Source organism: Danio rerio, chromosome 2 (assembly GCF_049306965.1).
Source record: "Danio rerio strain Tuebingen ecotype United States chromosome 2, GRCz12tu, whole genome shotgun sequence".
NCBI classification, from domain to species: Eukaryota; Metazoa; Chordata; class Actinopteri; order Cypriniformes; family Danionidae; genus Danio; species Danio rerio.
Window position 1 is genome coordinate 41,221,797 of NC_133177.1, and position 27,586 is coordinate 41,249,382.

The window sequence follows — 27,586 nt, forward strand, 5'->3', positions numbered from 1 at the left end:
TTTTCAGTTCTTAGATGTAACCTTTTTATTATTTTTACATTCAGCACTTACAGGAGTAAACAAATTTAAAAAGAAAACAAAATGTCAGCTTTTAGGCTAAAACAATAAAAAATTTAAAACCAAATGTGAAAAGGTTAAATATGCATCCCATTCTCCATGGCAACCTGGTAACCGCTAAGGGGTGATGAAAGGCAGACGACAAGGAACAAAACGAAAAGAGATACAAGGAATGTGAGGGAAACAGAAGAGGAAAACAAAGTAGAAATCAGGACTTTCAGAGCATCCCAAAGGTAGCTTCGCTCCTTCAGATGAGTGTCGACGTGACACAAGAGGAGAAAGAGGATGTTGCCAAACCTGGATGTAATCTTGCAATCCGAGCCACTTATACTGGACGCTCATTAACACTGAGAAGGGGAAATGAATACCAGAAGTCTTAAAGCCAAGTCAAGAAACAACGAGACAAGTCTACATGGAGACACAGCACCACCGTGGTCCCATTGAGAGTGAGTGTGTGTGTGCACCTGTGTGTCTTTACGCAGAGTGTGTGCACGCACATGTGTGTTTGTATGAAGTCTGAGTTGGTCCTCAGGAGGGTAGGCATAGAGCTGTTACAGCACATACAAGAAAAGGGGATACAAACTGGACAGTTCCAGACGTCCTTTAGCGCCGTCGATCTCTGGGTGGAGGGTCACTGCGGCTCCGTGACCTTCTGCTGCCGCTCGCACTGTTTACCCCAGGCCTACGGTATCCCTCTTTCCGCTTGTCCCCCTCGCGCTCTCTTTCTCGACCCCTGTCTCGCTCTCGTTCTCTGTCTCGGCCCCTCTCACCTTCTCCTCCAGCAGTTCCGCTGGGTTTCATCCTCTCCCGCCGTTCCTCCTCACGTTTCTTACCCTCCTCCTCTTCCATCTCCTTTATCCTCTTCTCTCGTTCTCTCATGCGCTCTGCACGAGCCGCTGCCCTCTGTGCTGCCTGCAATGCAAAGTGTGATAGGAGATTAATATTTTATTCAGCAAACAAAAGGCTCAATCCCAATTCTACCCCTTACCCCTCATTTTGCGCATTCATGCGAAGGGGTAGGGGTGTCCCAATTCTCTTTAGCTTGAAGGCGTTGGGCTAATGGGAAACACTAGATAGCTCTTGAAATTGAGATTTTTCAAGACCACACTTGAAACCAAGGGGTATGAAGATTAAAACAGCAGCATGGCTGCACTAGTATTTTTTGTCACTATAATGCATTTTTTATAAAAAAAAAACAAGCACGTTTTAATACATTCATAACCATGTTCATGTTTTTATCATGCTCATTTAAAAAAACAAAAACAAATTAAAAATAAAACCCGCTAAATTTCGCTATCTATAATCCACAATAATAACTCATGTATAGCAGTCCCACAACATACTTTCACTTCATGACACTTAAATCCTGTCAGAATAGTCCGGTGGCTGATAATAAATTGTTTACAAAGTCTGCTGTAATGTTTGTTGTTTTTGTGCATTTACATAGATTAATATGGCCACGGGTTAAATACAGTACAGTTACGAGTTATTGCTGATTTATATTGTTCGGATAACAGGATATCGTTGCTTTCAGTGAGTACCTGAAGATAAATAACAAAATATAACAATTTCAATAACTTCAGCAGTTGCGATCGTCGATGTCATATGATGCAAGAGATTAGGATGATATAAGATGCCATGTGCAGGTGTTGTAGTGCGGTCCCATTTCTTAGGAGTACATTTTGAAGCCTGTGTTCACACTGTGCTTCAAGGGCCAAGGGGGAAGGGGAATGGGTAGGGATACAAAAATAGAATTGGGATTGGGCCTAAATAACTAAAATGTCCAAAGAACTGTACCTGCTCCTCAGTGAGGGGGAGCCAGTATATACACGGAGCAGCTTTGGTTTTACGGAAGAGGTCATCCAGAAGTTTAGCAGGTGGCTCCTCGGGCCCTTTTTCTAAAAAGGAAGAGGGAGGAAGTTAATAAAATTTAATTTTAAAAATAAAATGCTTTTGTGTTTACATCCCTTTGTGTTTACGGCAGCACTGGAATAATAAAAGTAAAAACACAAAATACACACGTCATGTTTTTTCAATGCAAAAATATACAAAACTATCATAATATTCCAACAGACATTTAATTAATACAGCAATTATATAAAATAATTGCATTAAGAACAAACTTACAAATACATTTGACCAAAACAAAGCCATGTATAGCAATACAATAAAAAACTACAATAATCCCAAAAACAACATTACTCCAATGCACAAAAGTAGTCCATGTACATTAAATTTTTCCTTACCCTTTTTATCAGCTTTCCTCTCTTTGCTCTTCCCCCTTTCTTTACGCCGCCTTTCACGATCTCGTGAGCGTGATCTTCTGGCTCCAGGTTCCCGGTCCTCTCCAGGTTTGCTGAAGTCTCTGACCTTATCTCTGTCCCACTCTCTTTCTGCACGTGCTCTCTCTCGCCTTTCCATTTCCCGTTCACGTTCTGCCCACTGGTCACGCTCTGGCAGGAGCGGCACTGGCATAGGACGGCCAGGCCCAGCAGCTGCAGCCCCACGGGCATCCTCTGGTGGCTTTTCTCCTGCTGGACCCAAACCCCTGTGGAAGTCCAACTAATGGGATGACGCAGAATTAGTTTCCAAAGGAATAAAAAGACTGTGGAAAAGATTTAAACCTAATATCCTATACCATCAAACGAAATGCTTACCTCATCTTGCGTACAGAAGTCAACACTGAGGAATTTAGGGTTACTCTGGGGCCATTTTACACCATGCAGTGCTGTACGCGTGGCCATAGCCTCTTCTGCACTAGAGTACTAAAGAAAAGCAAAGACAGTGAGTGGGTGAGCAACAATAAATGTATTTAAAAATCTGAATAAAAGATACTTGGAAATGCAGGGAAGAAGCTTACTGTGACATAACAGTGAGATTTAATCTTGTCAATCCAGAAACTTTCCTCCACTACAGTTCCTGTGCGGTTCAACAGCTCCTTTAACTGACCCAGGGTGAATGGCCTCACCTTAGAAACATCACAAATCAAGTCTGAGATCAACCATCCCAAGAGAATAAATCATTTTAAGACTGCAAATGGATTGTCTTTATAAGCGCAGCTGAAATGTCTATGCAATTAGCATATCTGAAACATTGTGTGTGAGTGTATATATACCAGGTTGCAGACATGGACGATATTAGACAGCTTGCCACGAGGAGGAGAGGGCTGTTTGGCTGTGCGGACAGGATCATCAATTGTGATGCTCACACCTGACTTCTGCTGGCTAATGGAACGGCGAATACGAGTGTCACTGGGAGAGACTGAGAATAAGAAGCAAAAAAGGAGAAAATGGCTGAGAAATGATTCATAATAACAACATACTCTGCTATAAGTGAAAGAATACCCTCTCTAGTTTTGATTGCATGTTTTGTGACTACGTGTTTGTCTCTTTTTTGTTTTCTTCTATATTGTCTTTTGTATGCCTACAGTATGAGCCAATGTTTGTTCTTGTTCTGTGTGTGTATATATAAAGAACATAAAATTAAAAAAAAGAAAGAAAAAAAAAAGAAAGTGGATCAAGAACCATTAGATCAGGGGTGGGCAAACTCGGTCCTGGAGGGCCGGTGTCCTGCACAGTTTAGCTCAAACTCTAATCAAACACACCTGTTTATAGATTTCTAGTGATCTTGAGGACACTGATTACCATGTTCAGGTATGTTTGATTAGTGTTGGAGCTAAACTGTGCAGGACACCAGGCCTCCAGGACCAAGTTTGCCCACCCCTGCATTAGATCCTAAGGATTCTACTACCTAAACTTAAACAGATTCTTCCATCCAAAACTTACATAAAATCCACACTAGTGCGCTGAGGGGGAAAAAAAAACATGAATTGTTATTCAGTAATTCTCACCTGTCTTCATATCAACATCTCGCCCAGGGGAAGATGGCTCTGTCTCCATGGAAACCTGAAGTGAGCCTTCAGTTTTTTCCTCCGGGCTAATTCGGTCTCGCTCTTCAGTTGTTTCTTCCTCATCCTCATGATCACTTCTTTTGGATTCTTTCTGTCCATTTTCTTGAGTTTCTGAGGGTACAATCTGTTTTACAAGAAACATCAGTTAATTACCATTACTACAACACAAGCTTATGCTTACAGGAATAACACGCACCTGTGTTACAGTTCGCCTGATTTTCAGGTCGTGGTCACTTCTTTCTCCACCTTCCTCTTCCCCAGAAAGATGCATCTCCTCTGGATGCAGGTCTAAAACTGCCTCCTGGCCCACGCTAGGCTTGATGTCTGGTATTAAAGACTGTAAAGAGTGAAGAATATATTATGGTACTCTTCGTTAAATGAAAGATCCAGGAACAGACTTTTGGAAGGGAATTTTTTTTTCCATCCTAAAACTCATTTTTATTTCATATTTCTCTGACCTTCAAAGAGTCTGTGGTGATGCTGATGGAGGGTTTCTTGGCAGTGACAGCTGTACTGGAGCCCCATCTCCTCTTCCTGCCAGCACCAGCACTGCTTGCGGTCTCTGCTTCCCCCTCTGAACTCCCCACCCCAGGAGACGCTTTGCTGCCTAAGGAAAGACAGCATAAGGCCGTCATTATCACCACTGATTTTAAAGTATCTTCAGCTTTTTAGATTTCACACTTTCTGTTGTGTTCTAAAATAATTATTATGTAATAAAATCATTGCCATCCAAGAGATTCAGGTCTATAAGCCGTTTTTCTTGGATAGAAATTAATACTCAGCATTAACAACACATCAGAAGCAACATCATGTAAAAGATTTCAGTTTCAAAAGCACTTCACATTAACTTACTGAACGTCTTGAAAAGGTTCGAACTTCTAAAAACAGTTTGAAAAGCAAGTCACAAAACTATTTTATTTTTGGAAACATTCCTAAAAAATATTACTACTATGACACTGAGCATATAAATGCCTTGGTGAGCATTACATCTCATAGTGACATGCACATTTTTAAATAGTAGTTTCCCTGCAAATTAAGCAGTTAAGAAAAAGCATGGAGTTACTCACTGCTAATGGAAATCCTTCTGGCTGAGAAGGTCTTTGCCATGGTGCTCTGAAAGAGAAAAAACATACCCAAACCAGGAAAAAAAGGTGAGATAGAATATATGGAGTGAGAAAAAAGGGAAATTGTGTTCATGTACGAGGAAGATAAGACTGAACAACAGGGACGTGAGCCATCAACATGAAACTGGGTAGAGATCTATTTTAGGAAAGACCACCTCTTCAGTCAGATACACACTGTGCATGTACATCATGCGGACAGAATTTTAAAAGTCCTATTTCTGCTATGAAGATGTGGTCTTGTCCTCTCCTACACAAAAAGATTTTCTTAAAGGCCGCGCTGCAGTTATTTATCGCAATCAGCAGCCCCCTGGGGACTCAAATACTCTTTGATTTAGTTACTTTAATGGATTTTAAAAAATAAACAGTTTCATGCTAGCCTAGCATTGGCCTTCTAAACATGTATACATATATTGGTCTAGTTTTTATTCTGTAGTCAATAGCTCCATTTAGGGTTACCAGGGAGTCTGGGCACATATTTGCAAATTTTAGGCAAAACATTTGAAGTAGAAAATGGAGAATGACTACTTAATTTCCCGGTACCATTGACACATGTTCTTCACTGGGTTGGGAATGGCCCAATCGCACGTCTGCATGTACTGTATCTAGGCAACAACAGTCCAATGAAAAGAAGGCTGGAAGTTTGAGATCTGAGAGCAGCAGGCTGGTAGAAGAGCTCTTATGTGGAACAATGTGGGTGCTCTGAGTGTCTTTTTTTTGAAGTCCATCGTATTGGCATGAAACCGTTACGTGGGATGAGTCTTTTAAAAGCACTGGTGAGAAATTGTTCAGAAGACCGAGTCTGAGTCACTTCACAATCACATCCGGTTTATTTGTGAGGTTATCCAAGATTTGAGGGATACCGCAATTGGCTCCTGGCTGTTCAGGATGAATGAAGCCGTTTCAATCAAGCAGCCACAAAACAAAGTCCAGTTTTTGAACTAAAAGTTATGTTTGATTGGGTAAGTCCACAAAAACGAGAGAGCTGTAAAATCCAGCACATCCAGCTGTCATTAGAGTCCGAATTCCCTTGGCAAATAAGGCGCATCTTTCTTTTTCCTTCACAAGACAGTGACAAACTAGTCCCATTATGTAATCGAAAAAACAGCACAATCACCGGAGAACCATTTTCACCAAAACAGTCCAGAAACATGACTAGAAGTAGTCCGTTTATCTGCTTATGTATCTTATTTCCAATCTTGCTGCCACCGTGAGCCAAACTGAGAAAGGCTCGTGAGACACCCGGCGATACGTCACACCCACATCACTCAGCCTTTCATTATCAGTCCAATCAACTGGCTCTCCCAGCCAATGCCACTTTGGAAATGTGGCCATTGTTGCCTGATGTGTTGCACTGTAGAGCAGACTCAAGGGCCTGTCAGGTAAAGCCATGGCGCTTGCAGACAGTTGAACAGGAGATGTAGTAGAAGTAGTAGCTGTATGCTGGTACCAATAAGGGCAATGGAAGAGGCATGAGCACCTTTACAACAAAGCAATCAAGGGGGTTTTAAACATCAGCCAAAGTGAGAGAGAGAGAGAGAGAGGCCCCTGCTGCTTCTGTCTAGGACAGCTTCAGCAAAGGTTCACACAACATCATCTGTGTCCACAAAAAGAGGGCAAATAACATTAAGCTGCTAAATTAGCTTCTGATTTAAATTACAATTGAAAATGATTGATAATGGCAGCAAGTGCCTGTGATAATATATTTTTTTAAAAAAACAAACAACAGGGAAGGCCCTTTATTAAATGTTGTTTGCCTCTTTACATGGAGGATATCTGGCGAATGATAGAGTTGGCTGAGGCCAGCACTCCTCTGTGCTCTTACCTCCTCGCCACTTTCTGAAACCTTCTCAGGCTCTGACATGACAGCCTCCTTCACCTCACTTCTGAAAAAGACAGGAATAAAAAGCACAGAAGGGGGAGGGAAAGTATGTAAAGAATTAGTCTTGAATAGTTACAGCCACCGTACAATTATGTTTGACTTTTAAAGAATTTTTTTAAAAATTAAGACTCTTTCACCATTCATTGCAAGAAAAAATGAATGAAGACTGAGATTAATTACTGTTTTAGCATGTCCTACTGTAAAAGTATAAACTTAAAATAAAGAAAAAAGACAGGAAACACAATTCATCAATACATTACCTAAATGCGAATGACCAAGGCGAACACAATGAGTTGTATTAGAAGGAATTTAAAAGACAAGTTTGAAAAATAATTAATAAAAATAATGTAATTAATAATAAAATAAAAAAATAATAAAATTAAAAAGAAATAAAAAATTAATAAACTAGCAACAAATTTGTCACTTTTTATACTTAGGTTTACCTAGAATATAAAAATACTTAGTTTTATGTTAGCTTCTGATCACACTGCACAACAGTAATGCTTCAGTTTTTCTGATTAATACATTACCTGTCTTGTTTGACTTGTAAAAGTCTTGTTTTCAAAACTCAATTTTAATATGACAATTCTGTATTTCAAACACATTCATTTCGATTGCAGTATGTGTATATAGTTATACTAAAAACCAAAGCAAAAAAAATTATTTGTTGAAGGGTAATTTTAGATCCGCAGAAACCCTGTTAATATTCTGATAAACATGCCATTTTGAATAAAGTTGTAATTCAGGTTGAAAAAACACGAGTTAATAAACAACTAAATTTTTATTTGTGCACTTTCCAATTAAATTACTCCTTTAAATTATTAAAGATAGATCTACTTAATCTAATAGACGAGGGAAACTAAACATTATTCATAACAACAAGCAGGAAATTTCAAAACACAAATCAATAACAGAGTTAATAAATCACCTTCACAGACACCCGCACTAATTACAAACCTGCTTTTACAAGACACAACAGCTCCAGAAAAATACTAATTCTGTGTTATATCTATAACCTTGCAAATGAAGTTTCTCATTGACCTCCAAATTAAAGCTCCAGGCTACATGTCGACTAAACGCAGAGCTCATCCCGCAGAGTGGAGTGAAGCGCGTGGCGAAGATCAAACGTTTCACTTTTTCATTCCTTCAAAGATCGTTCAAACGACAGACAAAACTAGAGAAAGCACGAGTCGATCCAATTAAAGTGCGTCCCGATAGTAACACAGCACTAGCACATAAAGAGAGAGAAAACGCTCCGCCGCATTGTGGGATGCGAGTGCACGAGCATCATCTGCTTTTCCTCCCCGTCGAGCAGCACAGCGAGATCGCAGTCCTGCCAGTGCCTCCCTAATTACTATAAACGGACAGGACTTCGCAAATTCACTGAACAAGGCTCGTCTAAAGCTAACTGGACACCTTGAGCCCAGTGTTATTGGTCAAACACGCAGTACAGCCATGTTTAGATAAGAGAATGGGAGGTGCGCGAGACTCACTGCAGCAGGACCCCATTATCACCGGCTGTGAGGCAGCCGCACTGATTGCCTGTCTGTAATCCACAAATAACTCTCTCTTAAAATGACATGGAATCAAACAAGCTACTTAAAGATAACTTAGCGTTACTAGAGCACGGATAATGTCTCAAACCCTTGTGTTTTTAAGCTGTGACATATTGTGTCGCTCAGTAAAGTGTTATTCGTTAGATGAAGCACTACATGTATGTCATTACAAGAAACTTAAAAACTAATTTACCCATGTACCGGTTTTCTGTAATTGAACAGATTTGTTGTGACACACGTTAAACTTTGTTAGACAAACTGCTGGTTTTATAAGTATTTGTTTTCTTTTCCCGTAGTTAAAAGACATATTTGAAAAAAAAACAGTCAACACCAATATGCAAATTAGTTAAAGGGACAGCTCACCCAAAAAAATGAAAATTGCCATCAGACAATGAGCTTTATGCACAGCTAGTGTTTTTCAGCCAATGATAAACCTCTGGTGAAAGCTTAATGTGACTATTTTTAATTTCATAAGGTTGCCTTTACAACATTGCTGTTGTAATGTAATTACAATGCATTAAGTTAAATAGACTTAAGCACTCATTTAGTTGTTCAAGCATAAAACGAGATTTAACAAGACAGTGTAACTGCTAGTGCCACCAGGATCAGCAGGCTAGCCCAAAAATATAATTTCTGTCTTCCTGTAATGACGTATTCGTGGCCTTGAAATCACACATTAGCTGATGCACTTTACTACCGAGAGGATGCGTGTGTGCCCTCCAATAAAGTCTACTTTAGCGAACAGAACCCGCATAGGCTGTGAATAAAAGCTAAAGTTGTAAATAACGTTCAGTTTCTTGTAAACTGAACTCAAAGTGATGGCAGCCATAAGAAGAGCACACTCAGCAATGAAAGTTCATCTTTTCATCAAGGACATCATTTAAATGATCAAATCACATTTAAAAAGGTTATGATTACAACAAGCATTTGAAGGTTTGTCTTTCACAGTGAACACAAAGTGCTGTGCACGAGAATAAATGTTTAACAGAGTCAGAATAACTACTGTAGCCTATATAATACAAGAGGGAATCTGATAATGACAAATGTCTGATTTTACCAGCGAAATAAAATGGTCTAATAATGTTGTCAATGACATATGGCAAGCATATGTCTCAAACATAATAATTTAACTTAAGAACTAATAATAGTTGTATTCTGATGTCCTCACTTTAGTGTGAATTAACAACCAGGACATATTTAAAGTCTGTTCAAGTCCACCATTTCAAGCAAGTGTATCTGTCTGCGGACTGCAAGACGGGGGCGTAAGATGAAAGGGTGTAACTTGAAGTTAGAGGCATAACTTGATGTTACAAAGATTGGCAAGATGGTGAAAAAACTTACCAGATAACATTTTCATCAAATCTTTTCATGAGATTTCTACAAATTTATCCACAACCAATTTATTCAATATATTATTATATTCATTCATTTAGTAACTCATGCAACTTCACACGCTGACTTCATCTGTTTTGTCATGACAGTTAGCCTACTCTGTGTCACCGCCTGTAGTTGCAAATAACAGTACAATGGCGAGCATGTCAAGAACGAAAGCCTCCACAACTTGCACTGTACTTTAATAACTGTGATGGTTGGGTTTAGGTTTAGGGAAGGTGTAGATATTCATAACTGATAGTTGGGTTTAGGTTTAGGGAAGGTGTAGACGTTTATAATTGTGATGGTTGGGTTTAGGGAAGGTGTAGACATTCATAACTGATAGTTGGGTTTAGGGAAGGTGTAGACATTTATAATTACGATGGTTGGGTTTAGGTTTAGGGAAGGTGTAGACATTCATAACTGATAGTTGGGTTTAGGGAAGGTGTAGATGTTAACTGTGACAGTTGGGTTTAGGGAAGGTGTAGACGTTTATAATTGTGATGGCTGGGTTTAGGTTTAGGGAAGGTGTAGACGTTTATTATTGTGATGTAGACATTTATTATTGTGATGGTTCAGTTTAGGGAAGGTGTAGACATTTATAATTGCGATGGTTGGGTTTAGGTTTAGGGAAGGTGTAGACGTTTATTATTGTGATGGTTGGGTTTAGTTAAGGTGTAGATGTTAATAACTGATTTACAGTGCCATCTTGCCGACAAGTTTCACCTCTAAGGCACCGTCATGTTACGCCTGTCTTGCAGTCGGCAAATAGACACTACTCATTCCAAGTCTATACAAAATGTAGCATTTTAACCCACAGAAGACCTATACAGACTTGGGGGAAAAAAAAAAAAAAAGATAGCCTACTAATATTAACATTTTTTACATCTACAGATTCAGGAGAAAATAGCAATCTTGATTAAGCAAAGAATTGCTAAAAATATCCTAATTTTACCCAGAATCTTGCAGCCCTACTTTACACATTCACATACGTAAACAGATTCTGAACAGAAACTGGCAGTACTTATAGGCACTAAAATAGATGGAGGCCAGGTTGACCTATCGAAGCAATGGACAAAGCGGACCATGCTTTCCATTATAATGTCTATAGGCAGTATGTCAAATGTACAGACACACAAAACAGCAGGAGGGCAGAGGTGCGGCAGTCACTGAATCCAGCATAGGGATTCTCAACTGTCCAATTCATACTGCATTATATTATGTCTGTACTCAGCTTTTGGCTTGTACGGTGACTCTGAACTGTCAAAACGCCTCTCAAAGATATACATTCTGTTATTGCTTTCACTACACTTCTAGCAAGACGTTTAATATGGTGGAAGTGGAAAAGGGTATGTGAGTATGAGTTTCCCCTCACAGTTAACTTTGATATAACTGGAAGGTTTTGTGAATTCAAGACTGTATTAAGAGGCACCTCTTTTGTACATTCCTTTTTTATGTTGCCAAGCCTGTCATGTTAAATGATAACATGAACTGAACAAATCTAGTACAAATATAGTTTCCTCACTGTTAACTCAGAAAGTCTGGAACGATATACATTTTACTTTTATTAAGTTTTTTGTCTTTCAATGCTGTGGTTGTGGTAGGGGAGGGGTAATGTACTGCTTTAAAATTGCAAAGACTCAATAAATAAATATTACAAAAAAACAAAAAAAAAACTCTCAAAGTGCCTTTTCTGGTGTGTAAGGTAGAAGGAAAAAAAGGGTTAGAATTTTTCACGACTGACAGTTACAGAGGCAGTGTGTCAATACGACTGACACAACGTGAGGTCGATTTAATTTTTTACTTGCGAAAATTACCACCAAAATTTTCTAATTCAGTGTGCAATAACCTTAAGTATTCATAAAATTGATGCTGGGTTATTGTATATTGTAGGCATACTTGCTTAATTCTGGAAACACAGTTCTTAAAACTGTAAATCACATGCTTTTAGATTAACTCTCCCCATAATGAGCAAACATCTGTACTTTGATAACTATCCTTATAGCAGCATGTATATTCAACAGCTCATTTCAGGTGCACTTCAAGTATAATCAAAGTAGAATACAGACAGACCTGGTAGTGTCTTTGTTAGTGTCAGCATCTTCCTCAATATCCTCCTTTGTCTCCTTTCCATCCTGTAGGTCAAGACAAGGTTTCTAAAGTGTATAGAAAAGAAAAGACACATTTTAATGAAACTTGAAGATGGCAATATAAGAGAAAGCTTGACACACTTGATGTGGTCAGAGTTTCTGACTTTCTTTTCCTCCAAATGCACTGGTCTGGTTTTCCACTTAATTCCCACCTTAGTCATTTAATTCATGAAAAAAAAAAATAATTCACAACATATTTTAAACTAAAATCCCAGTGTGAATATAATTTTACCAGAAGTTAGCTGCTTACTGACCTTGTTTTGGATGACTTCGTTGTTCACATCTTTCTCCTCTTTCTCTGTAAAGACTCGTTTTTTGCGCTGAGGTGCAGGAGGCTTTTCAGCCACAGTTTGACAAACTTTTTCTGTTGGCTGAGATGAAGAATCCCTTTTGACCTCTTCAGACTGAGGAAGATAAAATGTAAACATTTATAGATACATTTCAGAGAATCATAAACACATTCACACTATGAATTAAAAGTATGTACCATCATTTTCTACAAGGACACTTTAAAATAGAAACAAAACACATTTTTATTTGTTATATGGTGGAGTAGAGAATGTGTTGGACTCCCACACTGAACACTTGTTTTTAATCTTGGTCTATCCAGCAAAGAAATGTATACATTTTTATGGTCATCTCCTCAGTTAAAATGTGGTCGTCTCAAGTATGTACGCCATTTTCACTCGAGAAACTCACCTATGACATGCATCAAAAGCCAGACTACTTTTAGCAGCTATGGACATCTTTTTGACATTACATTAATAATTTCTTCTGATTTTATACTCTATGGGGTATATTTTAGCTTCTAGCCTAACTGTATTATCCTGTTAACTTGTTTGGATATTTCCATTTTTTTTCCTACTGTATAGCAGAGACTGTATTTGTATGTGCTGATGTATTAAGGGCACACTCACACTATGCTATCCAAACCGTGCCCAGGTGCGTTTCCCAGATCGCTTGAGAAGTGTGAGTGCTCTGAATCGGGCTCAGGGACATTTCAGTTGGCCGGCCCTGGCCCGGTTTGAAGAGGTGTGCCAGAGCACGGTTCACTTAGGCTTTGGTGCGGTACGCTTGTAGTGTAAGTGCAAAGCGCGTCTGAGACCGAAACTCAAGACGAGACGTGACTTTTAAGGGACATAAAATTCTTAAAGGGACTTCATTCTTAAATTTTCAATGAACGCAAACTGTCGTAGTTTATTAAAGACGCAAATCCCTTGCTGCACATCAGCTACACCCTCAGCAAACGTCCTAATACCTGCAGCACAAGGACTTTAAAAATAATTTATAAGCGTCAAAAATTGTGGATCTGTTCGGCAACATATTTGACTGTGTGTTACTGCATCCAAAATAAAAAATATATATATAAAAATGATACAACTAAAGCAATCTCTACTGTGCTGAGCGAGAGCGCTTCTTGTCCTGTTAAACTGAACAGCCACATCATCCATGACGCAAGCGTGCTCAGGTTTGGTATGTAAACATGCAATGTGAGTGCAGGCCGAGGAGAAAAGGGGAGGGAGGACAACTGTGCTTTGGCACGGTTCAAGGCAACTGTACCTAATGTGAGTACGCCCTATGATGGGTCCCATACTTGGTCCTGGAGGGCAGGTGTCATGCAAAGTTCAACCCCAATCAGACATAGCTGGGCTAGCCTCTACTAGGCTTTCTAGAAACATCTTTGCAGGTGTGTTGAGGCAAGTTAGAGCTAAAATCTGCAGGACACTGGCACTCCAGGACCAAGTTTGAAGACCCCTGTAATGAAATAACTTGCGATTAAATTTTTAAAAAGTTTTTTAAAGTATGCACCAAGTAGAAAGTTGGGCTGGGCGATAAAATCGGTATCGATATTTATTGACCAAACACCATTGTCAATATGGATAAAAAAGATTCTGTATGTAGTTTCGGTATGAAGCGCTAGTTTTATTAAAATGTGGCTGCTGAGCGTGCGCACCTTGGAAGCAATGCCAATAAACTTAGGGTGTCAGTTTGTCATTTCCAATGGGGATGTTGTGCAAGTGGCGTTTACATGCACACTCTTTTCTGAATGCCGCGAGTGCACCGCGACTCATGCAAGTAGAACTAACCAATTTGCTTCACACTTTGTATGGAACATCACCATTGCAATAACGGCAGACTTATTACCTCAAACAAGCACAGTACATTCAAACACTGCAGTGCTTTTTAATTTTCTCCATAAACTTGCATCAGAGCTGCAGCAATGGTTTGTCCATTTGTCATCTTCTGAGAAAATGGTTGATAGCCACCTAGTTTTAAGAGACGCCAAGGGAAAGGGAGCGCAAAGTCCATTGTAAATGGTCCATGCGTTACTTCAGGTCAAAGTAACAAATGAGTGCGGAAGCTAGCAGCAGTGAGGAGATTGTAAATAAAAAATGGATGCAAGGAAGTCGCCAGAGTGGCTTTTTGGTTTCTTTTCTTGTGCATTTTTTTAACATAGAGGTAATAAGTCATTCAACTTCACAATTTGTTATATTGCAATATGTATTTAAATAAAGATGGTTTACTGTATCATTATTATTCGCAACTTAAAGTTTATTTTGATCGTTCAGTTGTTTACCATTGATCACACTTTATAACATTTTATTTATTAGGTTTAAGAGTCTCTTTAACACTTATGTTTATTTTATTATAAAGAGAAGAGAAGAGATATTTTGTTAGAATATTTATTTTTGACTATCAAAACTATTTGCCTTAGTAATTTTAGTATATTAAAAAATGTTGCTAAATAAAGAAAAATCCTAATATTCAATAGGTATTGATATCAAATAATATAAAACATGATATTGTGATTTTTTTTTTGCAATATTGCCCAGCCCTAAGTGAAAACTCAATTGTTACAGGAAACCTAATTTATTTACTGAAAAAACAAATAAAAACACTGAAATTGTCCTGCTTACAATGAAAGTCTATGGGTCAAAGCACCCCATTTTGGCCCCATAGGCTTCCATTGTCTGTGGACATTTGTGTGGGGTCAACAAAAGCTGACAAAATCCTTTAAGTTTTAACTGTTGTAGTGCAGTAGTTTGCAATCCACTCGGTATTGGAAGTTTAACCATGCAAAACAAACATGGAAGACAAAAGACATTGCAACTGACAAGGATAATAAGATGGAATCATACAATGCAAAAATGCCTAATAGTTTAACAAATGGTCTTAACAATAAGTTCATGCAATTCTATAGCAGGTCTCTAATGCTCTTCTAATGTTAAAAGATACATTGACACTCATCAGCATTATCTCCAGTTTTGAAAAAAAAAAAAAAAAAGAGCAAGACTGACAAGATGAGGCACCTTTGGACAACTCACCCTCCTACCACCTGATGCGGAACAGCTTTTTTCCTCCTCTGATGAAGATGATGATGATGATGATGACGAAGAACTGGAGGAGCGTGAGGATGAGGATCCAGAATCCGAGTCAGATGAGGAGGTATTACTGGAGGATGATGACTTTCTTTCTTTTTTCTCAACCTTCTTTTCCCTTGCCCGTCCTCTTTTCTTCTCTTCTTCTGGCGTTGAAGATTTCTTCACATCCTCAACTCCTGTGAGCGTTTTATGTTTAGTGTCTTTGCTTGCTTCGCTGTCCTCTGACGTCTGAATATTTTCTTGTGGTACACTTTGTTTGACAGCCACCTCAGGAGTCTTTCTTTCAAGGTCATGGGGTCCTGAAGTCAAGACTGATGTTTGAGGTGCCTGAGCAGCATCTTCTTGCACTGGTTCTTTAGATTTAGAATCTGTTGGAATTGAGGGGGCACGTGGCTGCGGGCTGTCTGAAAAAGTGCGAGGTCTCTTTAGCACAGAACCCACAGAAGACGGGAGAGGAGCCATCACAGGAGCATCTCTAAGGAAACGAGACTTCTTGGAGGAAGATTGATGGGACAGTGGTGTTGCAAGTGTGGGTGACTGTTGTGGGACAGGCTCTGATGACTGAACATCTTTGCTGATGCTTGGATTTTCTCCAGGCTCACTCTCATCTGACTTCTTAGGTGAACTCTTGGGAGAACCAGGATGGACCACTGGATGGGAAAACTCACCACTATCACGGCCACACTTCCGTGGATGAAGATGGCTTTCTTTTTCCTCCTCTTTTTCATGTTTCAATGCCTTTCCTTTTTCCTCTTCCACACTTTTTTGCTTCAAAAGTTTTTCCCTTTTCTCCTCTTTTAAAGCTCTCTCCTGCTCCTCTTTCTGTTTTTCCAATGCTTGCTTTCGCTCCTCCTCTTTTTTCCTCTCTGCCTCTCTCTCATGCTGAAGAGCTTGTTCTTTCTGCAGGCGTTCTTCTTCCAAAGCTTTTTCCTTCTCAAGTCTTTCTTGCTCCTGTTTTTTAAGTTCCAGAGCAGCTTCTCTTTCTTTTTCTAAAGCCCTCTCTTTCTCCAGCCTTTCCTGTTCTTTTCGCTCCTTTTCTAAAGTTTCCTCTCTTTCTCGCTCTTCTTTCTCCTGCCTTTCTCTTTCTATGGCTTGTTCTCGTTCATTTCTTTCCTTCTCAAGACGCTCTTTCTCCAATCTCTCCCTTTCTAGAGCTTCTTTTTCTCTTTTTTCCTTTTCAATATGCTCTTTCTCCAATCTTTCCCTCTCTAGGGCTTGTTCTCGTTCTTGTTTTTCCTTCTCAAGCTTTTCCAATTTCTCTCTCTCTAGAGTTTCTTGCTCTTTTCTTTCCTTTTCGAGACGCTCTTTCTCCAGTCTTTCCCTTTCTAGAGCTTGTTCTTGTTTTTCCTTCTCAAGCTTTTCCTTTTCCAATCTCTCTCGCTCTAGAGCTTTTTCTTGTTCTTTTCTTTCTTTCTCAAGACGCTCTTTCTCCAGTCTTTCCCTTTCTAGAGCTTGTTCTTGTTTTTCCTTCTCAAGCTTCTCTTTTTCCAATCTCTCCCTCTCTAGAGCTTCTTCTTGTTCTTTTCTTTCCTTCTCAAGGCGCTCCTTCTCCAATCTCTCCCTTTCTAGAACTTCTTTTTCTTGTCTTTCCTTCTCAAGACGCTCTTTCTCCAATCTCTCCCTCTCTAGAGCTTCTTCTTTTTCTCTTTTTTCCTTCTCCAGACGCTCTTTCTCCAATCTCTCCCTCTCTAGAGCTTCTTCTTTTTCTCTTTTTTCCTTCTCAATACGCTCTTTTTCCAATCTCTCCCTTTCTAGAGCAGCTTCTTTTTCTCTTTTTTCCTTCTCAAGACGCTCTTTCTCCAATCTCTCCCTCTCTACAGCTTCTTTTTCTTGTCTTTCCTTCTCAAGGCGCTCTTTCTCAAGAGCTTCTTTTTTTTCTTTCTCAAGACGCTCTTTCTTCAATCTCTCCCTCTCTTGAGCTTCCTCTTTTTCTCTTTTTTCCTTCTCAAGACGCTCTTTCTCCAATCTCTCCCTCTCTAGAGCTTCTTCTTTTTCTCTTTTTTCCTTCTCAATACGCTCTTTTTCCAATCTCTCCCTTTCTAGAGCAGCTTCTTTTTCTTTTTTTTCCTTCTCAAGACGCTCTTTCTCCAATCTCTCCCTCTCTAGAGCAGCTTCTTTTTCTCTTCTTTCCTTCTCAAGCCGCTCTCTCTCCAATCTCTCCTTTTCTAGAGCTTCTTCTCGTTCTTGTCTTTCCTTTTCAAGCCGTTCTCTTTCTAATCTCTCCCTCTCTAGAGCTTCTTCTCGTTCTTGTCTTTCTTTCTCAAGTCTTTCCTGCTTGAGTCTCTCCCTCTCTAAAGCTTGCTCTTTTTCTTGTCTTTCCTTCTCCACCCTCTCTTTTTCTTGCCTCTCTCGTTCGAGTCGTTCTTGCTCTAATGCTCTCTCTCTTTCTAAAGCTTGTTCCCTCTCCAGTCTCTCCTTCTCTTCCCTTTCTCGCTGTAAAGCCCTCTCCTTCTCACGTTTCGAAGCAGCTTCAAGTCTTTTCCGTTCCAAAGCTTGTGCTCGCTCCTTTTCCAATGCCTTCTCCCTTTCCTCCTCCTCTTTCTCTAGGGCTTTCAGCCTCTCTTGTTCTTGCTCCCATAAAACACCTTCATCCTGCTTTATGCCATCGCTCGCTTCCATCACAGCGGCTCTAACGACACTAACACCTTGGTTGGAGATGACTGAACTAGGGTGTGAGAGAACTGATGCTGCATTGGCTGTGTGTGTAATTGCGGATACAACTCCCTCTTGGTGGCTTCTTTGTAAATCCACTCCTTCCCTATCACGCTTTCCTGCTCCAGAACAAGCCCTCTCAGATGCCATCTTGCGTGCCAGTAAGGTTAACGGACCTGGTCTGCGTTCTGTGGTGTCACTTGCTGGTTCAGGACTACTGCTACGACTGTCACTACTGGAACTACCAGAACTCGAAGAGCTAGATATACGCTGCCTAGACGGGGACTCTCCAGGACTAGGAGGACTCTGTTTAGGGGTGTCTGGGAGTGGGAAAGAAAGTTCAGGAGGAGGGGATGGGGGAGGAGTTGGATGTCTGAGCTGCTGTGACAGTAAAGGTATGTGTTGGGGGGGTGGCTGCTGCTGTTGCTGCGAGCCACTGGATCTTGTCCTCACCGGTTGACTTTTTGGCGGCTGTGCTCGACGACTCCGTTGAGGTCTGGCGTTCCACTCCTCCTCCTCCTCATCATCCCCAGCTTCACTGTCATCATCACTTTCTGCTGGTACATGACTTGAAGTCGGCTCTCCTTTACCACGAAGCCGCACAGATGAAGCTCTTGGACGGGAATGGGCAGCTGTAGAAAGGGACGGTTGTCCAGGCATTTCTTTTTCACTTTCGCTTTCTGTGACCCCAAATCCCCCAGCAACTGCTGCACTTCCCTGGTTCTGATCGACTAAGGAAGAAGCAACATCCTAGCGGAAAAATATGAGATTAAAGACAACTTAGTAATGAATTCATAACCAGAGAAATATATAAACAAACACAAATTCATACTAGTGGTGGGACAAAATATTGATATGACGATTTATCGCAATATTGCTAATACATTGCTGCCAAGTATTTATATTTATTTAAATCAATTCAACAGTCAGCATTGTCACGGTTTACCATGTTGGCTGCAGTACACAACCAAGCACCGGGTTGGGTACCGAAACTCGGTGCCATTATAGCAGTGGTACCTTTGTAACCAGTATGTACCGGATCAAATCAGCATATGAATTTCAGTGCCACTGGTGCTGTGGCAAGGACGCAAGAAGCATGAAGGGGTGCATCAAATGCACACAATTAATTCTAAACAACTTTGAGGAATATAGACAGGCGATGTCAGGTGTTTGTTCTTGTTGCTTGGGAAACGGACGCACGAAACGCACGCAGTACAGCGCATTCGGTGAGCGAGAGCGACTCTCTTCAGATCAACACACATGATCAACATGCAGATGAACATATCATCAAATTTGTTTTTAAACAACCTAAAGCATATTTTACGAGCAAGGATTCTGACACAGCAACGTGAAGCATACGCTTTGAAAATGTTGCGTGTAAGGGCGAAACACGTCAAACGTATTGACACATTTGAGGTCTCAAAGGCAGAGGAATGCACCGTCTCTGACTACTCGGTCTACTTTCCATGAGTACGAACATGGACACTAATGCTACGATTTTAATATGATATGATTTAGACAATACTCTGATTTAGAGTCTAGACTACCATGTAAACCGTGATTTTTGATAACCTTAAAAGGACCACAGACACCTGCATGGACAATGCTGAGGTTTTTTCTTTCCATTTAACGTGTAGCATCAAATTCCATTAAAAGAGCCCTTTTCCACCAGTTCCCGTGCCAACAAGCTTGCCCCCCCTTCTGGCCCCCCAAAATTTGGATGCGTACTTGTGTGTCAAAACGCCACGTAGAAGCGGGATCAGCCATCTGTGGCAGACTGCGAAGATATGACCGAGGTCTCTCTCTGCGCGCTCAAGGTGTCACTTACACTTGCTCTCTGTCATTACGGTGCTGCACGCATTAGCCTAGTTTCCCGCATTCGTCAGAGGTTGATGCCCAAATGACACCGGTAATATCGATTTTAACACTTTTAATATAGGAAGTGCTATATCGACTATGCAGAAAGAACTGATGTAACATTGATCAAATGTAGTTTTCAGTCACGCTCATGTAAAAGTCATATTCAACTCGTTTAGTTTGGCAGTTATTCATTTTTTATTTCCATCTTCAACACATGATTTATTTACAACACAATTTTAAACATAAGAATTTAACTAACTAATTTCTAATATCTGCATTTTTATCTTCCCTATGGTGACAATCAGTGCATAACGTTTTACTAGTTATTTTGCAAGACAGTTGTATTCAGACAAAGTCCCTGCAAGTATTTTATAGTCTTTTATTCAGATTAAAATGTAATTTAAAGACTTAATCAGTTAACTACGAAAGTTGAAATAATTAGTCTATTATGTTGTAACTGATTTGTTGTGTATATCAAAAATATACAGTAAAAATTTCTTAAGGAGGTTAATAATACTGACCTTCAATTTTTTCATTAAAAACTGCTTTTATTCAAGAAATAAACAATAAGACTCATATACGACTTATTATTACTCCATAATACCTATTTTTTAGGAGACACTGTGAAAAATTTCAGAAACATTATTTTAAATGAATGGGAGGGCAAAAAAGCAACTTATGTAAACACCTTGATCATATTATTGTCTTATTCAGATTAAGGCCAATCATTAGATTACTGATAACCATGTAAACATAGTCACAAGCTTCAATCAGAAAAAAATAAGTTCAGAATCTTAAATTCATGCTAACCAACAAGCGATCAAAAAAATATATTAATGTAATTCAAATATATGAAATATGAATTGATGTTTACTTTAAACTTTAATTATATTGTTCTATTAAAAATGTATTTTTTAAGATTTTGTATAATAAAACATTTTTAATCACCATAGTCAATCACCATTATTTTGTGGCTCAAAAGAATCGGTTCAGGCACTGTTACCGTTTTAAAAGTATCAATTTAGCACTGGTATCGAAATAATCCCAAACGATACTCAACCCTAGCACACAAGCATGCAGAAAGTTTGCTTTAGCAGCTTTTCTCAACTTGTGCAACTAAACAAAGGCATTTATGATGTGGATCCAGAAGAAAGGCAAATCACTAACAGTGCTGGTTTGGCATCAACTCATATGTGTCAAACTGTACAAGCAATAGGCTATCCTTCTATTCATTTTACTTCTTTTATCAAAAAACATCTGTAGGCAAGGGTGGTTGCACGTATTAACACCTGAAGAGTAAACAAATAGGCCTATGTGTTGCATATTAATGCAGCAAAACTGTATAAAAAAAATTTACAAAATAAAATATTTATCCGTTTAACTGATATCATTAGTCGGTTTAAAATGCATCTTTTCGGTTAACGGTGAAATGGTTAATAGAAGCATCCATACTGTAAGCAGCTGTGAATCTCCAGCACGTGTGTTCAGCTGAAGCAGCATTTTCCATAGACGCCATAGTTCTCTGCCAAGCCTCACACAACATTTTATGCGATAGTCAAATCAGAAATAGTCATTATTCAATGTTGAGAGCAGTTTATGTAGCTTCTATGGCCATTTAATGTAGTTACTGCTCTTAATATTAAACCTGAAAGCATGTGCAAAAACCACATATAGCTATGTTTTCACTCAAAACTCACTTCATACCTTTAGTCGAGTGTTTAAAATAAGTCCTTCTGTAAAATTCTGTGTCTTGCACAGAATAAAGCACGCAGCATATTTCCTAATAACATTATAATAGGTAGTGACAGAAGCGCTGCATCGTTACATACTATATTATCAGGAAAATTATGATAAGGAGAACCAGATAAACCAAATGTTGTCGTGGTCACAAGTTTATTAATCCATTGACTCAAATAGAAACAGTTTAATCTAGTTATATCTATTTTAGTCTATTTCCCATAGACTGGGATTTCCTGGGTTACCTAGGGCATTTTTTGTTGCTGTCTCACGAGAGAGAGAGAGAGATCCCACTCTGGCCTTCTGGAGGTGGGTTACTTTCACAAAAAATGTGATTTTATGGCAATTTATCATTCAGCCCTAGCGACACACACATATCTATGCACATTTACACAGTGTTCAGCATAAATGAGTAGATCCCCTCACAGATCTCTTTTAAATTGATGTTTTCTATAGGATACTTCACAATATTACATTTGTGGATATACATTTGTCAGTACCAAAGCCAAAAGTGGATCTAATTATATGGCCCGTTTCCACTGAAGGGTAAAGTACAGTATGGGTCACCTTTATCAGGCTTGCGTTTCCACTGCCAAAAGGGTTACCAATGGTACTTGGTGGGCGTAATGTATGACAGAAAGTTGTAGTCGCCATCATTCTTGCTCGAGGAACGGGTTCACATGTCATATGAGAAGCACTTCTCACAAAACAGATGCTTTATACACATAAATACTTGCGTATAAATGTTCATTACTAACCTTATTATGAAGATGATTTCTTTATTAACACTACACACAGAATACATTTAGTCCTTATTGAGTTCAAAAACAACATGCAACATATAGCCTGCTGTCAGTGCAAACCTCTCATCTGCATCTTTAATCTTCACCAGCACATGTAACCTCTGTTAGAAGTTAATTCCTTGGTGATAATAATAATTAAACATGGCAGTTTGTTCATGTTTTAACGTTAGGCTGCTGAAAGAATCATTTGCTCTTTTGTTTTTTTGTGCTTCCGATCCTTTCAGAAACGGACAAATGCGAGAGGGATGTCAGAAGCTCTTCAATAATCACACACACTATTATCATCAGCTCAAGAAGTTATTCAAATGTAGACATGCACACTAGTTCTCTGGAGAAAGTGAAACCGCTCGCACTTTAGATGGCTTTGTAAACAACGACAGGGCACAGAGTAGATTCTGCTCTTCATCTTGGATCTGTGGCTGTTCATCAAGATGAAAACAAGGTTTGCTTGAGCTCAGGTCGACCGTGGCTCGTTATTATATACATTTATTATTACTGTGTAATGTCTCAGCAGTGTATTTAAAAATGGTGCTTCCTTTGTTTTTATTCTCCTGGCTTGTGCATGCGCTAGTGAAGCATCTCTGTAAACCAAGAGCACTCAGCTGTATGTTTTGCTCTGCCTTTTAGAACACTTTTTTTTGTGCTAGGTACCCTTTTGAAAAGGGTACCCAAAAAATGGTACGGTCCGCTTTTTGGTACCTTCTGACAATGGAAATGTTTATAAAAGCGTACCATACCACTCAGTGGAAATAGGCCAATACAAAATAACTTAAGGTCACAGTGTAAAATAAAGATTGATAAATATTCGAACCTGGTTCGAGGCAGCATGGATATTATCATTGGACTCTGTGTGGTCGCCACGGTCGGTTCCTTGAGATAAAAAAATAAAACAAAATCAGTGTTGATAAAATACATTCACAGTCAAATCTGATCTGTCTTATACACACACACACAAATATATATATATATATATATATATATATATATATATATATATATATATATATACACACACACCGTAAGGGTTCTCTAAATGTAAATCATCAAAGTTCACTTACATTTGCAAATTGGAGTAAAAAAAAACAGTAAATGAACCTTCTCATTCTGAAGTCATTTTCCACTTGGAATTATAAGGTTCTATCCGCCAGATCATTCATTGAAGCATTGCTTTTCAAGAAAGACAATCAAAAAATATATAAGTTGGTGTTGTAACAATATGTTGACGCTTAAGAAATTTTAATTTTTGCTTTCTTTAACATTTATTTCATGTTTTAAGATGAATATTTTTTCTTGTTTAAATTAAACATGCAAGACTGAGCTAAATATTTTTTCCAGCGCAGCTTTTAATTTTATCTAATTAATATGTTAATATTTATAAATTTTATGCTTAATATGAATTATTGAACTATTTTTATTGAATTATATGCCCCATGAATTAAATTAAGTATTTGCCCTTCAAGGCTTAAAATTAAATTGAAAAACTTTAAAAGAAATAGACGATGACCAAATGAGTTTAATAAACACTGAAAAGTGTATCGCTGACTATATGTAAACAAATTAATATATTTTCCATTTAATATATACATTTTAAAATATTAATTTCTTTTTCAACAATGTAAAACGTAACATTTAATCTCAATGTCGGTGATATATACAATCACCTCACAATAAGAAGGTCGCTGATTCGAGCCTCAGCTGGGTTAGTTGCCATTTCTGTGTGGAGTTTGCATGTTCTCCCCGTGTTCGGTCCAAATATAAGTTTAAATATGTGCGGTACAGGTGAAATGGGTAAGCTAAAATTGTCCATCGTGTATGTGTGTGTGAGTGTGTATGGGTGTTTGCCAGAGATGGGTTGCAGCTGGAAGGGCATCCGCTGCATAAAACATATGCTGGATAAGTTGCCGGTTCATTCTGCTGTGGTGACCCCAGATTAATTAAGGGACTAAGTCAAAAGACAATGAATAAATGAATGAATCTCAATGTCAAGAAATGCTTTTAAATCATCACATTGACACACATCTCAATTTTGTGTGGTGCGGCATTATTTAGCCGACTCTGATTTTGTATGATTTTGTCTTTCTTGTTTCTCCCGCTGTCAATAGCCGCATTTTGGACATAAACACTTGTTTGAGGACACAGAACACATTTTTCCCTAATGCGTTTAAAGCGGCGCTGCGCAGGACTGGGTGACAGAAAAAAAAAGTAGGCTATATTCTGCTTTTACTCACCCAAAAAATGCTCTGTTTGCACGATTTGATTAATATTATCATATCCAAACACTTTATAAATAATATTTCAAACCTTCTCCGGTGTTTATTGTTTTTAGAAATATCTAAAATCTTTTTTTTTTCAGATAGGTCTTTGTAAAATGAAAGTTATATGTGGCTTTAAAACAGTTTGATTTATGTATTGTATAGGCAACCTACTTTGTTATAGCTAGCTTTTGTTTATTTTATATTGGTTTATTTTTTTAATGCGATTTTAATATATCCGATATTTGTAATTCTTTAAATTATATTTCAATATAGCTTAGGCTATTTTATCAAGATATGACAATATATTGTGTAAAGTCTACGAAAGTGGGCACATAATTTGTTAAGTTTTATGTCTTTCTGTTGTATATTATCTCCAAAATAAATTTTAAAAAGCCGCGCAGCATCAACACAGCTGTAAAGGGAGCGCTCTTTTTCTCTCACACACACATACAGGAATTTAAACGTGCACAAATACACCTTTTAAACTTGACAAAAACTCTCGAAAACCTTTACTGTCTGCTGTGTCTTTAATATGGTGTGAAAATTATAATGCGTTATTGAAACATCAAGGAGGACGCAGCAAAGAACGTCACTATAAATTAAAACTACTTTATTATTTTATGCAACACCCTTACATTTAAAAGGGAAACATAAGGGTGATCATACGCAAAAAGACCCCATTAGGCTAGATGTTTTCTTTTCCTTATTTATTGATTTGTTTGGCGCATGTACTCATGTGCGATCCGAAAACTGTGCCCGCCTCTTCTTTCACTCCGCCCCGAAGCCCCAGTTGGCCCTCTTTGGCCCAAGATATTCGGCAGTTTGAAAAAGGCCGGCCGCTGGCCCCAAGAAAGCTCCGATTGTTTTAAAAATGCTGATGGCTCACAGAAAGAACCTTATAGAGCCAAGCTAGAGGTCGACTTTGTAGATAAAACCTTTTTTGTTTTTTAAATAAAAAGTCTTAAAATGTAAACAATTTATTAATATTATTTGATCTTTTATTTATAAGTTGTCATTTAACAAGAATATGTCAATAACTCAATTTTGACAAATGTCAGATAGAACCTTATAATTCTAAGGTGACGATTTGTTGAGTGTGCTTAGTATTTCCACAGTTCACTTTACCACAGTTTCAATGATGAAGAGTTTGTGTTGGTTGACAACATCTTTAACACATTCAACTTAAAACAACACATACTGTTACAATTTGAGCTATTTAATATCACCATCATTCACTCACCATCAGTTTCAGCTGCCTCTCGTGCCTCTTTTTCCAAACGCTGTCTCAGAAGCTCTTGCTGTTTGGCCAGGTACTGCTTAATGAAGCTATTCTGACTCATTTCCTCCCCGATCTAAACAAACACACACGCAATGCAAAATGGTATGAGTGCTGTAGTGCAGTTAGGCCATCCAAACAAGAACAAATTTATTTCAACAATACATCACAGATCAGCTCACCCGGGAGTTGGGCTGCAGGCCAATGTGTGGAGTGGAGGTTTTCTGAAGGTTCTCCAGCATGAGAGCCTGTTGCACATGCAAAATAACAGAAACACAATTCAACATCTGTACTAATATGCAATACTGCGACTTGTGCACTTAAAACTTACATTTTCAGGTGGTTCTAAACATTTATGAGCGTTTTCCTTTTCCTGAACATTATTTATAATATAATGTATAAAATCATTTACATTATTTATAATTTTGGATAACAGTCTACTTTGACTTCCGTTGTGTAAAATAATATGTAAGCCAATGGGAAGAAGCAACCTTTTGGTTACACGTGATCAACAAAAAACGTCTGTTTATCGGAGTAAACGAATACAGGTTTTAAACAAGTGTATGGCGAGTAAACGATGTCAATTTACATATGAGAGAAATGTCTCTTTTACGTTATGAACACATTAATGAGCAGTCATTTGTTTATGGTATGAGGATTGCATAGACCCGACTGAACGATCGGCAGTCATCGTGAATCCAAAATCATATCACTTACATGGATTAATGTATACTCTAATTTCTTCATATCCCAAAATAAAAAATTGCACAAAATGTGATGAAGAATCTAATCGTGAAGGTGACAGACATTTGTTTACATCTGTCCAGTAACAGAAACTTCAGATCAAACTTCAAAGCAGCTGTGGCGCGCGACACATCAATCAATCAAATCCTCCCACCGACGCAAAGCAACCGCTCTGCGACTTCACTGTTTGTTTCAGCAAAAGCACATGCCATTCAAGCGTTAAGACGTGTTTAGTCTTTCGAAAACGTCATAAAAAAATAAAAACAGACTTTTTGGCAAGCGCGTCCCCGTTTCATAACCCCCACCCCCCTAACACCTTATGCACTAACAAAGCGCGAGCCCGCCGACAACTTAAAAAGCTCGCAGTTCACAGCCATCCAGAGACTTGTAAACAGAAGCGCATCGCCAGACCCCGCTGCGAGGTCTGCGCCCTCCCAAAACTCTAATGTACGGCAAATAAACAGCACTTTTGCAAGTCACACACAAACGCACAAACAGGCATCAACGGGGGGAACATGATGACACTCTACAAACTGGATGAGCACCCCAGCTAGTGCGCGCTAGCAGCTAGCGAGAGACCACCGACGCTCGGCCTCCCAATCACGGTCCTCGGACTCCGCGGAGCCGAGAAACCAGCGACTCACACTTACCCCTTTGAGTCTCTTGACGAGGGCATTTTTCTGTCCGCTCTTCGGAAGCCCTCGCTCTTCCAATGCAGCCTTCAAGTCCGCTACCCGGAGCGAATGCAGCGGCCTCCCGTCCAGCGTAACATCTTCGAGGTCCGCCATCTTGATTCCCTTCACTCGTTCTGTAGCTTGCGCGGACCGCA

At 39.0% G+C, this 27,586-nt stretch overlaps 1 protein-coding gene across 8 annotated transcripts; it reads right to left on the reverse strand.

The window, feature by feature from the left end:
- On the reverse strand, window positions 1-27,569 carry acin1a (apoptotic chromatin condensation inducer 1a). Of its 8 annotated transcripts, none has more exons than XM_073928090.1 (18): window positions 27,408-27,569; window positions 26,196-26,261; window positions 25,978-26,089; window positions 23,294-23,352; window positions 18,536-18,832; window positions 12,302-12,451; window positions 11,971-12,053; window positions 6,914-6,971; window positions 5,035-5,080; window positions 4,426-4,574; window positions 4,164-4,304; window positions 3,908-4,091; window positions 3,173-3,318; window positions 2,918-3,025; window positions 2,715-2,822; window positions 2,304-2,619; window positions 1,855-1,955; window positions 1-969 (listed from the first exon to the last, which is right to left on the reverse strand). In XM_073928090.1, exons 1-18 carry the CDS (start codon window positions 27,543-27,545, stop codon window positions 661-663), a joined length of 2,571 nt encoding a protein of 856 aa, XP_073784191.1. In that variant the 5' UTR covers window positions 27,546-27,569; the 3' UTR covers window positions 1-660. The 8 variants fall into 8 exon arrangements, with proteins under 8 accessions (XP_073784191.1, XP_073784180.1, XP_005171333.2 ...); XM_073928079.1 differs by having other exon boundaries at window positions 6,914-6,974; XM_005171276.2 differs by having other exon boundaries at window positions 15,374-18,832.
- Window positions 27,570-27,586: the final 17 nt, after the last annotated feature.